General features: G+C 44.1%; 1 protein-coding gene across 4 annotated transcripts in view; it reads right to left on the bottom strand.

Moving 5' to 3' along the window:
- Positions 1-13,869, bottom strand: part of CLCN6 (chloride voltage-gated channel 6) — a 38,355-nt gene that overhangs the window by 18,639 nt on the left and 5,847 nt on the right. For 2 of the 4 annotated variants that reach the window (XR_004370845.2, XM_032758939.2), the window contains exons 3-7: positions 8,829-8,894; positions 8,051-8,116; positions 4,862-4,928; positions 1,627-1,733; positions 470-596 (exon numbers count right to left, since the gene is read on the bottom strand). Coding sequence is in view for 1 of the 4 variants with exons in the window: in XM_032758939.2 (XP_032614830.1) it covers positions 470-596; positions 1,627-1,733; positions 4,862-4,928; positions 8,051-8,116; positions 8,829-8,894 (433 nt within the window). In the remaining 3 variants the exon portion in view is untranslated. Of the gene's footprint in view, positions 1-469; positions 597-1,626; positions 1,734-4,861; positions 4,929-5,046; positions 5,117-7,535; positions 7,547-8,050; positions 8,117-8,828; positions 8,895-13,869 lie in introns of those variants that run through there. The other 2 variants (XM_058444460.1, XM_058444461.1) reach the window with 2 other exon arrangements.

The raw sequence follows: 13,869 nt of genomic DNA, 5'->3' as shown, positions 1-13,869 counted from the left end.
CTACATTCTAAATTATGTGTCAGCAAATGAGAGCCTGTGAGCCCAGACCACCAGCTCCCCACCTGATTTTGCACAGCGTGAGAACTAAGACTGGCTTCTACGTTCTTAAGTGGACACATGTAAATTGTTACATAAGCATCTACATAAGAGCTTCCATTCTGATTCTTGGCCCACAAAGCCTTAAATATTTACTATCTGGCTGTTGACACAAAAAGCTTGCTAATTTTGACAAAAGCAAATTCCACTAACTAAATTCCAAATTCCAAAACTGAAGAGTGTGTTTGTCAGGTATCTGAATGGTAACATACGAACAGTGTCTGCATTTAAAAACAGCCCATCAACAAAAAGTGTAGACATCAGCTGTTTGAGGCTGGGCCCTGCAGTCCAAATCTAATAACTGAAATACATCATGCTTCTTATCATCTCTGCCCCTTGAGTATTTGAAGGATACAAGTTGGACCCTTCTTACCTCCAGCCACACTGAACAGCACTCCAAGGACCTTGCAGAGCAGGGTCCGGAGACGGACAATTCCTGGCACCTTCACGCCATTCAGATAGCATTTGACCTCGGGTATCCCAGAACCTGCTGCCACCGGCTGATGGAGGAGAGCAGGAACACCCGTAACTCAAAATCCTTTAGTTCTCTGGCTTACCCTCAACAACATGGGCAGCGGAAGAGGGAGAGCTGGCCACCTTCATTAGCAGCATCAGCATCACCTGGAGGGCTTGCTAAACCACAGCTGCTGGGCCCCACTCCAGAGGATCTGACTCAGGAGGTCAGAGGGGCGATGGGAGGACTTGTACTTTTTTTTTTTTTTTTTTTTTGGGGACGGAGTTTCTCTCTTGCCCAGGCTGGAGTGCAGTGGGACGATCTTGGCTCACTGCAACCTCCGCCTCCTGGGTTCCAGCAATTCCCCTGCCTCAGCCGCCCAAGTAGCTGGGATTACAGGCATGCACCACCACGCCCAGCTAATTTTGTATTTTTAGTAGAGATGGGGTTTCTCCACGTTGGTCAGAATGGTCTCGAACTCCCGACCTTAGGTGATCCACCCGCCTTGGCCTCCCAAAGTGGCTGGACTTGCACTTTTTAAAGAAAAATAGTTTCAACTTTTATTTGAGATTCAGGGATTGCATGTGCAGGTCTGTTACGAGGGTATATTGCATGATGCTGAGGTTTGGGATACGAATGATCCCATCACCTAGGTAGTGAGCATCGCACCCAACAGTTTTGTTTTCAGCCCTTTCCCCCTTTTATCCTCCCCCCCCAGAATCTGCACAAGTTGCCTGTGAATGAACACCACCTTGCGGAGCCTCTCAGCAATCAATGCAGGCACCTCAATTCCACAGTTTCTCATGTGTTGGAGCTGGGGCTCAGGTATAAGTAGGTTTTTTAAAAAGTTCTCCAGGGAATTCTAATGTACTGCCAAGGTTGAGACCCACCATCCTAATCTGGATTTTTCTTCTTTAATCGCACCAGAGGGTGAAACCTTTATCTTTAGTGAAAAAGAGGCCACTTTCTGCAAGAATCTGCATTCTCAGTTTCCTGACATTCTGGAAGGAGGTGAGGAAAAGGAGTGCGGGACTCTAAAACCTCCTAAGCGAGCAGGTGAATTCAAACCACCTCACCTCAATGAGAACAAGGAGGCTTGCCAGGAAGACAAAGGTGAGGTTAAAACCCAGGAGTTCAAGGAGAGACAGAGCGAGGCAGCCTTTCTGGCTGCACTCCTCCACCGCTGCAGAAACTGGGTTAAGGAAACTGTTCATCAGCTGAGGGGTGTTCTCATCATCACTTGAGAGGGTGCAGCTGCTTCTCCTTTGGATCATGCTGGCTGCTGAGTGCACTTTTTCTCCATACATAAAAATTTTTTTAAAACTGCCTGAGATGACTGGGTGCGATGGCTCATGCCTGTAATCCCAACACTTTGGGAGGCTGAGGCAGGAGGATCACTTGAGCCTAAGAGTTGGAGGCCAGCCTGGGCAACGTAGTGAGACCATGTCGCTACAAAAAATACAAAAATTAGTTGGGCATGGTGGTACATGCCTATGGTCCCAGCTACTCAAGAAGCTGAGGTGGGAGGATCGCTTGAGCCTGGGAGGCTGCGGCTACGTGACCTGTCATTGCACCACTGCATTCCAGCCTAGGCAACAGCGTGAGGCCTCATCTCTAAAAAAAAAAAAAAAAATTGTTTGAGATGCCTTTGACATTAGGAAATACTTCAAACATTACAAAAAGTAACAAATACCCATAACCTCACAACCTTAGCTTGAACAAATCTCAACAATATGCCATATGTGCTCCAGGTATTTTTAAAAAATAAAACATTCAATACCATTTTAAGAAACAAAACTAAAAAAAAAAGCCAGTTTTCCTTCCTCTCTCCCCTGGAAGAAACCACTAACCTGAAATTATTGTGTATATTTCAAAAGTGTCCATACTGTTGTACATGGCACTTGTATATTCTGTAACTTCCTCTTTTTTTCCTCAACATTAAGTCTTTGAGAATTAGCCATGTTGATATACACAGCTCTATGGTTCGTTCACTTTCACTTCTGTCTAAAATTATTTGTATTTTACAATCTACAGAAGTGACATGATGTTGGCCGGGCGCGGTGGCTCACGCCTGTAATCCCAGCACTTTGGGAGGCCGAGGAGGGCGGATCACGAGGTCAGGAGATCGAGACCATCCTGGCTAACACGGTGAAACCCCGTCTCTACTAAAAACACAGAAAAATTAGCCGGGCATAGTGGCGGGCGCCTGTAGTTCCAGCTACTTGGGAGGCTGAGCTTGCAGTGAGCCGAGATTGCGTCACTGCACTCCAGCCTGGGTGACAGAGCGAGACTCCATCTCAAAAAAAAAAAAAAAAAAAAAAAAAAAAAAGAAGTGACATGATGTCTAAAATGATACCATATGAATGTACCACCATTTTTCCATTCTCCCATTTGGTGATTCCAGCTTTTTGCTATCACAAAGCTATAATTATCACCTTTGTATATGTCTACAGTTCACATCTGTAAGAGGAATGTATGAGTCACAGGAATGTGCACCTTCCTTTTTCCAGAGGTTGACTGGCCAGTTTTTCTCTTTTGAGAATTCCAGTTCACATCCTTTGCTCGTTTTCCTTCTATTGGACCGTCTGTTGTTTTCTCATTGAGTTGCAGGAGTTCTTCCTGTATTTTGTTTTTTTGAATTGGAGTCTCGCTCTGTCACCCAGGCTGGAGTATAGTGTTGCAATCTTGGCTTACTGCAACCTCCGCCTCCTGTGTTCAAGTGATTCTCCTGCCTCTGCCGCCTAAGTATCTGGGACTAAAGGTGCATACCACCACACTCAGCTAATTTTGTATTTTTAGTAGAGAAAGGGTTTCATCATGTTGGCCAGGCTGGTCTCAAACTCCTGACCTCAAGTGATCCGCCTGCCTCGGCCTCCCAAAGTGCTGGGATTACAGGCGTGAGCCACCGCACCCAGCCTCTTCCTGTGTTCTGGATACTAATTATCTGCCTCTTAAATGCATAGTAAATAACCTCTCTCAGGCTGTGGACTTGTTTTTCACTTTATTTATGGTGTTTTATTGTTGTTATTTGGAGTTGTTGTCTTTATAAATATGTACTTTAATGTGGTCATGTTTATTTATTTATTTTTTTTTCCAGACAGAGTTTCTCTCTTGTTGCCCAGGCTGGAGTGCAATGGCGTGATCTCAGCTCACTGCAACCTCCATCTCCTGGGTTTAAGCGATTCTCCCACCTCAGCTTCCCAAGTAGCTAGGATTACAGGCACCTGCCACCATGCCCAGCTAATTTTTTGTATTTTCAGTAGAGACGGGGTTTCGTCATGTTAGCCAGGCTGGTCTTGAACTCCTGACCTCAGGTATCTGCCTGCCGTGGCCTCCCAAAGTGCTGGGATTACAGGCATGAGCCACCGCACCTTGCCACTGATGTTTTTTCTTATAGTCTGTGCCTTCTGGAGTTTTAAGAAATTATTCCCTACTCTTGACAACACATAGTCTCCTAAAGTTTTGTTTTGCATATTTACCACTTCATCTGGAATTTATCTTTATTTATAGTACGAAATAGGAATATAACTATTTTTCCATATGGATCACCCATATCCCAGCATCTTTTTTTTTTTTCCTAAGACAGGGTCTTGCTATGTTGCCCAGGCACAATCATAGTGCACTACAGCCTCAAACTCCTGGGCTCACCTCCTAAGTAGCTGGGACTACAGAGATGTGTATCTTTTATTTATTAAATAACACAGCATCTTTTTATTAAATCATTCATCACTCCCTCACTGATTTGTAATATTAACTGTCATTCACCAAAGTTCCATGTATGTGAGGACCAGTTTCTGCTTCTCTATCATTTTCCACTGTCTAGGTATTCCTGCACCAATATGACCAATTTCAATGACTGTATCTTAAATTTTATGACTTTTTTTTTTTCCTAACTCCCCAAACTTGTTAATTTTATAAGACTTGATATCTGGCAGGGTCAAGTCCACCTTCCTGTCATTCAGAACTGTACTGACTACTTTTGGCCCTTTATTCTTCTACACAAATTTACAAAGAACTTCTGAGTTCCACAACAAATTCTATTGGAATTTTGATTGGAACTACATTAAATTTACAGACTGGGGAGTACAGGCATCTTTGTGGCATTTGTAATCTTATCAACCACAAACATAGATATATGTCTTTATTAAAGTCTTTCTTTTGTGTTCTTCAGTGATCATTAAAAATATTAAAGCTGAATAGCTAGTAAGTGGCCCTTCTAATATCATGTTTACTGTTAAACCCATTTCTATGTAAGAAAGAATCTTGGTGACCACTGGAGTACATGAACACCAGGAACCGTGAAAAGGATACACGTCTGTACCACTCCGAACTTGAGTTGGGTGAAGAGTCGCACAAAAAAGTCCACAAAGAGACCCACCTGTGAAGAGCAAGAGATCTATCACACAGCCTTATTTCCAAGTGTAGTACAGGTGTAGCACAGGTGTGCTTTTCTTGAAGGCATCTCCTTCCCCACTGCATGTATGGAAGCTGCTCACCAGCCAGCAGCACGTGAATGTGCAGCAGAAAAGCGCAAGAGGAAGAGATCCCTTCTCCAGCCTGGTTCCACTGCCCCTCCAAAGAACAAAGGCAGAGGGTACAGCTAAGTTGAGGGAAGCAACGGAAAACAAAGAGGGAAGCAGGTGCAGAAAAAGATGTGAGACCAAGAAAGACTACTGACACAGGGGTATCCAATCTTTTGGCTTCCCTGGACCACACTGGAAGAAGAATTGTCTTGGGCCACACATAAAACACACTAATGATAGCTGATGAGCTAAAAAAAGAAAATCTCAAAAAAATCTCATAATGTTTTAAAAAGGTGGATGAGGCCGGGCGCGGTGGCTCACGCTTGTAATCCCAGCACTTTGGGAGGCCGAGGCGGGCGGATCACGAGGTCAGGAGATCGAGACCACGGTGAAACCCCGTCTCTACTAAAAATACAAAAAAATTAGCCGGGTGTGGTGGCGGGCATCTGTAGTCCCAGCTACTCAGAGAGGCTGAGGCAGGAGAATGGCGTGAACCCGGGAGGCGGAGCTTGCAGTGAGCCGAGATTGCACCACTGCACTCTAACCTGGGTGACAGAGCGAGACTCCGTCTCAAAAAAATAAATAAATAAATAAAAAATAAAAAAGTGCATGAATCCGTGTTGGGTCAAGGGTTGGACAAGCTTGCTTTAAAACACGTTTATTTAGGTGTATATGCTTTTTCCATGTTCGTTATTAGCAGGTTCTATTGTATAAGTCATTATTTTGACTTAAAATCATCTTTTTTTGAGATGGGGTCTTGCTATATTGCCCAGGCTGGCCTTGAACTCCAGGGCTCAAGATCCTCCTGCCTCAGCCTCCCAGGCAGCTGGGACTACAGGCACACCCCACTGTGCCAGGCTTGACTTATAACCATCTTATAGTCTATAGTTACTCTGGGTAGAGAAAACAACCAAATTCCAGTATTCCACTCTCCAAAGTGCTCAGGGCTTAAAGGAGAACTAGAAACATTTCTAGTTTTATAGATTCAGGATCAAAGGCTTCTTGCCTTTAACTCTGGCTTTCCCTCAAGCCAATGCCTGGAGGCTTTTTAATACTGAAGCCCTAAGTGGCCACACATCAATGGACAAGAGTTGGGAGTGCTGTCATAAAGGCAGGTCTGCCTTCCTAAAATACAAAGGTAGGAGGCAAAGTTGCTTCAGCTTGAGTAACCCTTATCTGAAATGCTTGGGACCAGAAGTGTTTTGGATTTCAGATTTTGTTTTTTGAATATTTGCATTACACTGGTTAAACATCCCAAATCCAAAAATCTGAAATCCAAAATCTGAATGCGCCAATGACTGTTTCCTCTGAGCATCATGTCAGCATTCAAAAAGTTCTGGATTTTGGAGCATTTTGGATTTTCTGATAAGGGACACTTAACCTGTAGTACTGACAAGTGGCAGCTCCAAAGAGTTTGATATAAAAATAGCACAAACACTAACAACTAGAGCCTAATGACTATGCTTATTATAGAGAAATTTGCAATAACTAGAAACATATGCAGCAAAATAAATACCCTGAGATTTCTTTTTTTAATTTTTTTTTATTTTTTATTTTTAAGGAGACAGGATCTCCCTATGTTGCCCAGGCTGGTCTCAAACTCCTGGGATCAAGCAGTCCTCCTGTCTCGGCCTCTCAAAATGCTGGGATTACAGGTGTGAGCCACCGTCCCTAGCCCAACACCCTGAGATTTAAATAAAACAATAAATCAACCCAAGTTTCCCCAAAATGGTATCCATCAGAATATCACTGAAGAGGGCTTCTGAATGCCATCAGTCTCACCTAGCAAGACGTTCCTTTACTTGTGGATTTACTATAGTAAAAATTTGATGCATGCCATGAAAATAAAAATTGTGGTTGGCCCCTGTGGTATATTATACCAAACACATGTGTACATTTTCTAGGCATATCATGTCAAATTAAGTAGGAGGCTTGTGGCCAGTTCAAGAGAAAGGTGGTCAACAGGCTGCTACTGAGGACAGATACCCTATCCCAACACTGTACTGACCGGAATCAGATTTGACATGGATCTTTTTGACTAATGCTGATTTTTCCAGCTTCTCTTCTTCATATTTAACAATGTGAAGTCAGCAGTTTTGGTTCCAGACTTTTTGCTATCCTCATCTTTGGCCATGTTTCCAATCTTGCCCTGTCTTTGATTCACCTGTGAAGTTGCTGCCTCCACCAACTCTGTTCATACAGGCATATCCCTTCACTCACAGCTGCTGGCTCTATCTTCTAGATAACATTAACGACGTACGGGGAGGAGCCCAGGATAGCACCATAAACTCCCTGTATGAGATCAAGAGCTATGGTGTGCCACCCTGTTCACTGGCATGCTGTGCTAAATGAAGGGCATGATGTTCACAGCTCCATACCCACGACTTTGCTTTTTCCCTAAAGAGCGATCTCATGCCTGCCTAGAGTCCTAACCACTTGGGAGGCTGAGGTAGGAGGATCACCTGAGCCCAGGAGGTCGAGGCTGCAGTGAACTATGATCACGCCACTGTGCTCCAGCCAGGGTGACAAAGCGAGACCCTGTCTCTATTTAAATTAAAAGAAAAAAAAAGTGACCTTAACATCCATTATTTACTCTACCCAATGCGTTATCTACCCATTAGGGAGACATGTTATCTAGTTTACTAGGTAGATTATAGATTATGATCCATAATCATATCATAAAAGATAAGTCCTGCCCAAACCTTTGAGCGCTTCAAGAGCACCATCGTCATGTGTCTCGCTTTCATTTCACAAAGCAAAATCAGGGGAAGTGTGAAAAACTGCGCCAGGATTATTCATTAAAAAAAAAAAAAAGGGAAAAAAGAAAAGGCACTCTTCATTATAATGATGCGTTACAGTGTTGTAATGTTATAAATGTTATAATGACAAATGACAATGTTATTCACTAGGCCAGGGCTTTCCCTGTAAGCCCCTCCAGCCCTATGGCCCACCCTCCCTCCAGGCCCTGCCTCCTCACCAGGCCAGTGCAGACTCCAATGGCAAACACCACCATCCACTTCACCGCCTCATACCTTCGACCTTTCTGTTCACACAGGAAAAGACTGATTCAGTTTACAGGGTTATGGTGGCAGAGGGGAAGAAACACATCTTGGCCAACCAGTTTTAAGCTAAATTCCACGTGGAGAGCAGGCACAGTGAAGATGATGTTGGGATTTCAGGTGCTTTACAGTGCAAAAATGATGGACTCTTAAGAGGCTGGGCAAGGTGCACTGACAGGGAACAAGGTGCACTGACAGGTTGGCAGGATAAAGGCCTCGGGAATAAATGTCAACATAGGCCTACCTTGCAGATAGCATGGGTTTGGTTCCAGACCACCACAATAAAGCAAATATCACAATAAAGTGAGTCACATGAGTGTTTTGGTTTCCCAATGCATATAAAAGTGAAGTTTACACTATACTGCGGTCTATTAAGTGTGTAATAGCATTATGCCTACAAAAATGTACATACCTTAATTAAAAAATACTTTATGGCTAAAAAATGCAAACAAAATGCATGCTATTGGAAAAATGGCAACTTGCTCAACACAGGGTTGCCACCAACCTCCAGTTTGTAAAAACTGCAGTATCTGCGAGGTGAAATAAAGCAAAGCACATAAAGTGAGGTCTGCCTGTATCGCATGAAAAGGTTCAAAAAACAAGGGGTAAAGATGTTTACTGGGGCCTTTAGAAGAGAAAAAAAATGCCATGTTAAGACTGATTTGATCCCCAGAGATGAAGAATTGTAAGACTCACCTTATTATCCATGGTCTCCAAAACTTCCAGGTAAGGGTCATTGATACAGCGATCATAATCCAAACTCTGAAAAGAGGCAAAGGTGAGTCAAAAGGTCACGTCAGGTGAGAAGACCTGCAAAGGGACAAACCTCTGGGTTCCTGTTACTCAACGTGTGGATGGGCAGAGCAGTGGTACCTGCAGCACCCAGGAGGAGCTGGTTCAAAATGCAGAATCTGGCTGGGTGTGGTGGCTCATGCCTATAATCCCAGCACTTTGGGAGGTCAAGGCAGATGGATCACCTGAGGTCAGGAGTTCAAGACCAGTCTAGCCAACATGGTGAAACCCTGTTTCTACTAAAAATACAAAATTAGCCGGGCGTGGCGGCACGCACCTGTGGTCCCAGCTACTTGGGAGGCTGAGGCAGAAGAATCACTGGAACCTGGGAGGTGGAGGTTGCAGTGAGCCGAGATCGTACCACTGCACTCCAGCCTGGGTGACAGAGTGAGACTCTGTCTCAAAAACAAACACAAAAACAAAATGCAGAATCTTAAGACTCCTGCAGACCTGCAGCCCCAGATGACTCAGATGCACATTAAAATTTGAGTGGTGTTGCTTTAGGTTCATACTTCATGCTTTAGGAGAAGTTTTAAATTACCTATTTTTAAACTTCCTGTTTTCGCAAAATATTTAAAGACCTTCAGCTATCATCAGCCTTATGAAACTTACTCCATTAGATGTGAACAAAAGTTTCAGTTAGCCAGAACCAAATTAATTTAGAATGTCAATTAGTTATAATTATCTTTTGTAGTTAGTGTCTATGGAAATGAGGTTAGTCACAAGACAAACTAATATGGAAAGTATTTTTAAAAGCAACTTCTACTCTTTTTTTTTTTTTTTTTTTTTGAGATGGAGTCTCGCTCTGTCGCCCAGGCAGGAGTGCAGTGGCGCAATTCCAGCTCACTGCAAGCTCCGCCTCCCAGGTTCACACCATTCTCCTGCCTCAGCCTCCTGAGTAGCTGGGACTACAGGTGCCTGCCAACACACCTGGCTAATTTTTTTGTATTTTTGGTAGAGACGGGGTTTCACCGTGCTAGCCAGGATGGTCTCGATCTCCTGACCTTGTGATCTGCCCTCCTCGGCCTCCCAAAGTGCTGGAATTACAGGTATGAGCCACTGCACCTGGCCAACTTCCCACTTTATGTTAGGAAGAGGCACAGATTCAGCTTGGCTCTCAGCTCCTAAAACTTCTACATCTAAAGCAGCATGCTTTACAACATGCATCACGGAACACAGAAATCCTGCAAGCAACTTGCAGGTATGCCACAGACATTTAGAGAAACAATTCAAAGGAAATCATTTTAGTTGTCTTGTTAGAGAAGCAGCAGTCTGGGCTGGGCGCAGTAGCTCACACCTGTAATCCCCGCACTTTGGGAGGCTGAGGCAGGAGGATCACTTGAGGTCAGAAGTTCGAGACCAGCCTGGGCAAGATGGTGAAACCCTATCTCTACTAAAAATACAAGTTAGCTGGGAGTGGTGGAGCACACCTGTAATCCCAGCTACTCAAGAGGCTAGGGCAGGATTGCTGCTTGAACCTAGGAGGCGAAGGTTGCAGTGAGCCAAGATCATGCCACTGCACTCCAGCCTGGGCAACAAAGCGAGACTCTATCTCAAAAAAAAAAAAAAAAAAAAGACGCAGCAGTTTGGCAAAAAGACGCAGCAGTTTGGCAACAAAGAAAAAAAAATGGTCGGCCATCAGCTCTCCTTCCCACAACCTGTTCCTGTTCCTACCCACATCAGCTGGACATTGGCCGGGTGGCAGCCACACTCCCAGACAATAGTTTCACGTCAGCCAAACACATGTGATGAGTGACAATTTATTCTATCTATATGACTACCTATAGTCCAAATTCTTTTTTTATGAGTCCTGGAGTACCAACAAGTGACTGAGTAAATCAATTATACATCTAAATATAGTAGACTATACACCAATAAAATGATTATAGTTGTCTATATAGAAAGATATGGAAAATGTCCAAAAATTATTCAGCAAAAGAGCGAGATGCAATTAAAAAATAAAAATAAAGCAGGATGGAGAATTAAAAGTATAATATCCCTTTTTGATTAAACAAAATTAGGATTATTTGTACGTCAGCATTCATAATGGGAAAACATCTGTGAGGTAGTGCTTAAGGAGATATTTGTTTCTGGGTGTTGCCTGAAATTCTCATGGCACAAATGGTGTGCTTTTTTATATTTTAAAAAATGATTGGCTGGGTGTGATGGCTCACATCTATAATTCCAGCACTTTGGGAGGCCGAGATAGGTGGATCACTTGAGGCCAAGAGTTTGAGACCAGCCCGGCCAACACGGCGAAACCCTGTCTCTACCAAAAATACACAAATTAGGTGGGTGTGGTGGCACACACCTGTAATCCCAGCTACTAGGGTGGCTGAGGTAGGAGAATTGCTTGAACCCAGGAGGCGGAGGTTGCAGTGAGCCGAGATCGTGCCACTGCACTCCAGCCTAGGCGACACAGTGAAACTCTGTCTCAAAAAAAAAAAAAAAAATCTTTTTTACTAATCAGAAAAGAAACATGGTGAGGAAAAAAGTACTTTTAGAAACTAGACTCATCCATAAGTGATTAAACACATATGCACATACATATATATTATAGCGGCCAAGAGGAAAAGCTTCCCCTTTCACCCTCTGAAGGTCTGCTGAAAGTGAACCGACAAAAGGCAGATTAATGGGAGTAAAGGCATCCACTTATTTAACGTGCATTGCACAGGGGAACCGCAGAATGATTACCCAATAATGCCAGTGAGGTACAGATGCTTCTATACTCTTCTTCACAGGGGAAGGGGAGATGGGGATGTGGGAGGAAATAATTCTTAGTGGGGAATGAATGGATCTTGGAAGCAGATATTATCTTGTGAATGATTCTCTTTGGAAATTGAATGGGACAGTGAACAAATAATGGTTGGGACAGTTTGTCTGGGCTCTAGGTATGTTGTTTAGTCTTCAGTCTCCTCTGTGCGATGAGTTTTAACGTTCCCTGGTTAACGACATTTCAGGAAAGGGATCAAAGACAACTGTGTTCCTCTCTGGTAGGTCCAGTTTCTAGGTAGATAAGGGAACGGCAGAGAAGAGCCTCATCCTGTGCTTTGGAAGAGACAAAGTGTGAGGGTAGAGAAGGTCAGAGAGAGACCCCCAGTCTGTTTCTTTAGTTCAGCATATCAAAGCACCATATTTCCAGGTATCATTTTCTGAGCCCCAACAATACACATACACACACAAACATACTTTGTCTTTTTTCTTTTTTTTGAGCTGGGGTATCTTTTGTTTGCTAATGAGATAAGTGGTGGCTGGGGGCCCTTAGATGGCTTCAGAAAAGGGTCTCGTCACCAGAAAGACCAAGGCAGGATTAGCAGGCTGGGACACCCATTCCTCCAGGGAGGAGACCAAAGCTGAAGGATAAGTTGACAGTTGATTGTCAAGGGCTGGTGAAGTAATCAATCATGACTGCATAAAAAAGCTTCCATAAAACTCCAAAATGACAAGGTTCAGAGAGCTTCCAGACAGCTGACCGTTTGGAGGTTCCTGGAGGGTAGCGTGCCTGGAGAGGGCATGGAAGCTCCGTGCCCCCTCCCACATTCCTTGAATCTCTCCATCTGGGTGTTCTTCTGTATCCTTTATGATATCCTTTATTAATAAACTAGCAAACGTAAGTAGCGTTTCTGTGTTTTCTGACCTGCTCTAGCAAATTAACCAAACTCGAAGAGGGAGGCCTGCGAACCTTCAATTCACTGCCAGTTGCTGAGAAATACAGGTGACAACCTCCTAATTTTTTTTTTTTTTTTTTGAGATGGGGTCTTTCTCTGTCACCCAGGCTGGAGTGCAGTGGCGTAATCTCGGTTCACTGCAACCTCCAACTGCTGGGCTTAAGCCATCCTCCCACCTCAGCCTCCTGAGTAGTGGGGAAACAACCTCCACACGTCGGTGTTAGCAGTGTTGCGTGAGTGGTGCCTGAGAGCAGAGGAGAAACAATACTCTTGCCTTCATCCAAAATATGTATGGAAATTACTGGTCAATTACTTGATTGATGGTTCTATCTAATAACGATATGGTTCCATAAACATTTAGAAGGTTTTTAGATATCTAGAATAGGCAAATAGACAGAAAGGAGATCAGTGGTTGCCTAGAGTCAGGGGCAAGGAGAACAGGCAGTGGCTGCTAATGAGTGCAGGGTTTCCTCTCGGGTCATGAAAATATTCTAAAATTGACTGTAGGAATTAGCTGGGCGTGGCGGCTCACACCTGTAATCCCAGCACTTTGGGAGGCCAAGGCGGGCGGATCACCTGAGGCCAGGAGTTCGAGACCAGCCTGACCAACATGGAGAAGCCTCGTCTCTACTAAAAACACAAAATTAGCCGGGCGTGGTGGCAGGTGCCTGTAATCCCAGCTACTTGGGAGGCTGAGGCAGGAGAATCGCTCGAACCCGGGAGGCAGAGGTAGCAGTGAGCTGAGATCGCAACATTGCACTCCTGCCTGGGCAACAAGAGCGAAAACTCCGTCTCAAAAAAAAAAAAAAAAAACTGACTGTAGGAATGGTTGTACAACTCTATGAATATACTAATTTTTAAAATCCCATTGAATTGTACACTCTACATGGGTGAACTGAATAGTACGCCAATTATAGTGCGATAAAACTGCTAGGAAGGGCATTTAGAAACAACTGCAACACTAGAACACCAGAATCCCTTTTTTTTAAGTCAGGGTCTCGCTCTGTCACCCAGGCTGGAGTGCAGTGATGTGATCACAGCTCTCTGCAACCTCCGTCTCCTGGGCTCAAGCAATTCTCCTGCTTCGATCTCCTGAGTAGGTGGGACCACAGGCAAGCCACCACACCTGGTTAATTTTTTTGTATTTTTTGTTGAGATGGAGTCTCGCCATGTTGCCCAGGCTGGTCTGAAGTCCTGGGCTCAAGTGATCCACCTGCCTCAGCCTCCTAAAGTGTGGGGGTAACAGGTGTGATCCACTGCACCCGGCCCCCTGCTAA

The sequence above is a fragment of the Hylobates moloch genome, unplaced genomic scaffold (assembly GCF_009828535.3).
Source record: "Hylobates moloch isolate HMO894 unplaced genomic scaffold, HMol_V3 SCAFFOLD_9, whole genome shotgun sequence".
In the NCBI taxonomy this organism is placed as follows: domain Eukaryota; kingdom Metazoa; phylum Chordata; class Mammalia; order Primates; family Hylobatidae; genus Hylobates; species Hylobates moloch.
Note: the sequence above shows the minus strand (reverse complement) of the source record. Positions and strands in the feature narration are given on the sequence as shown.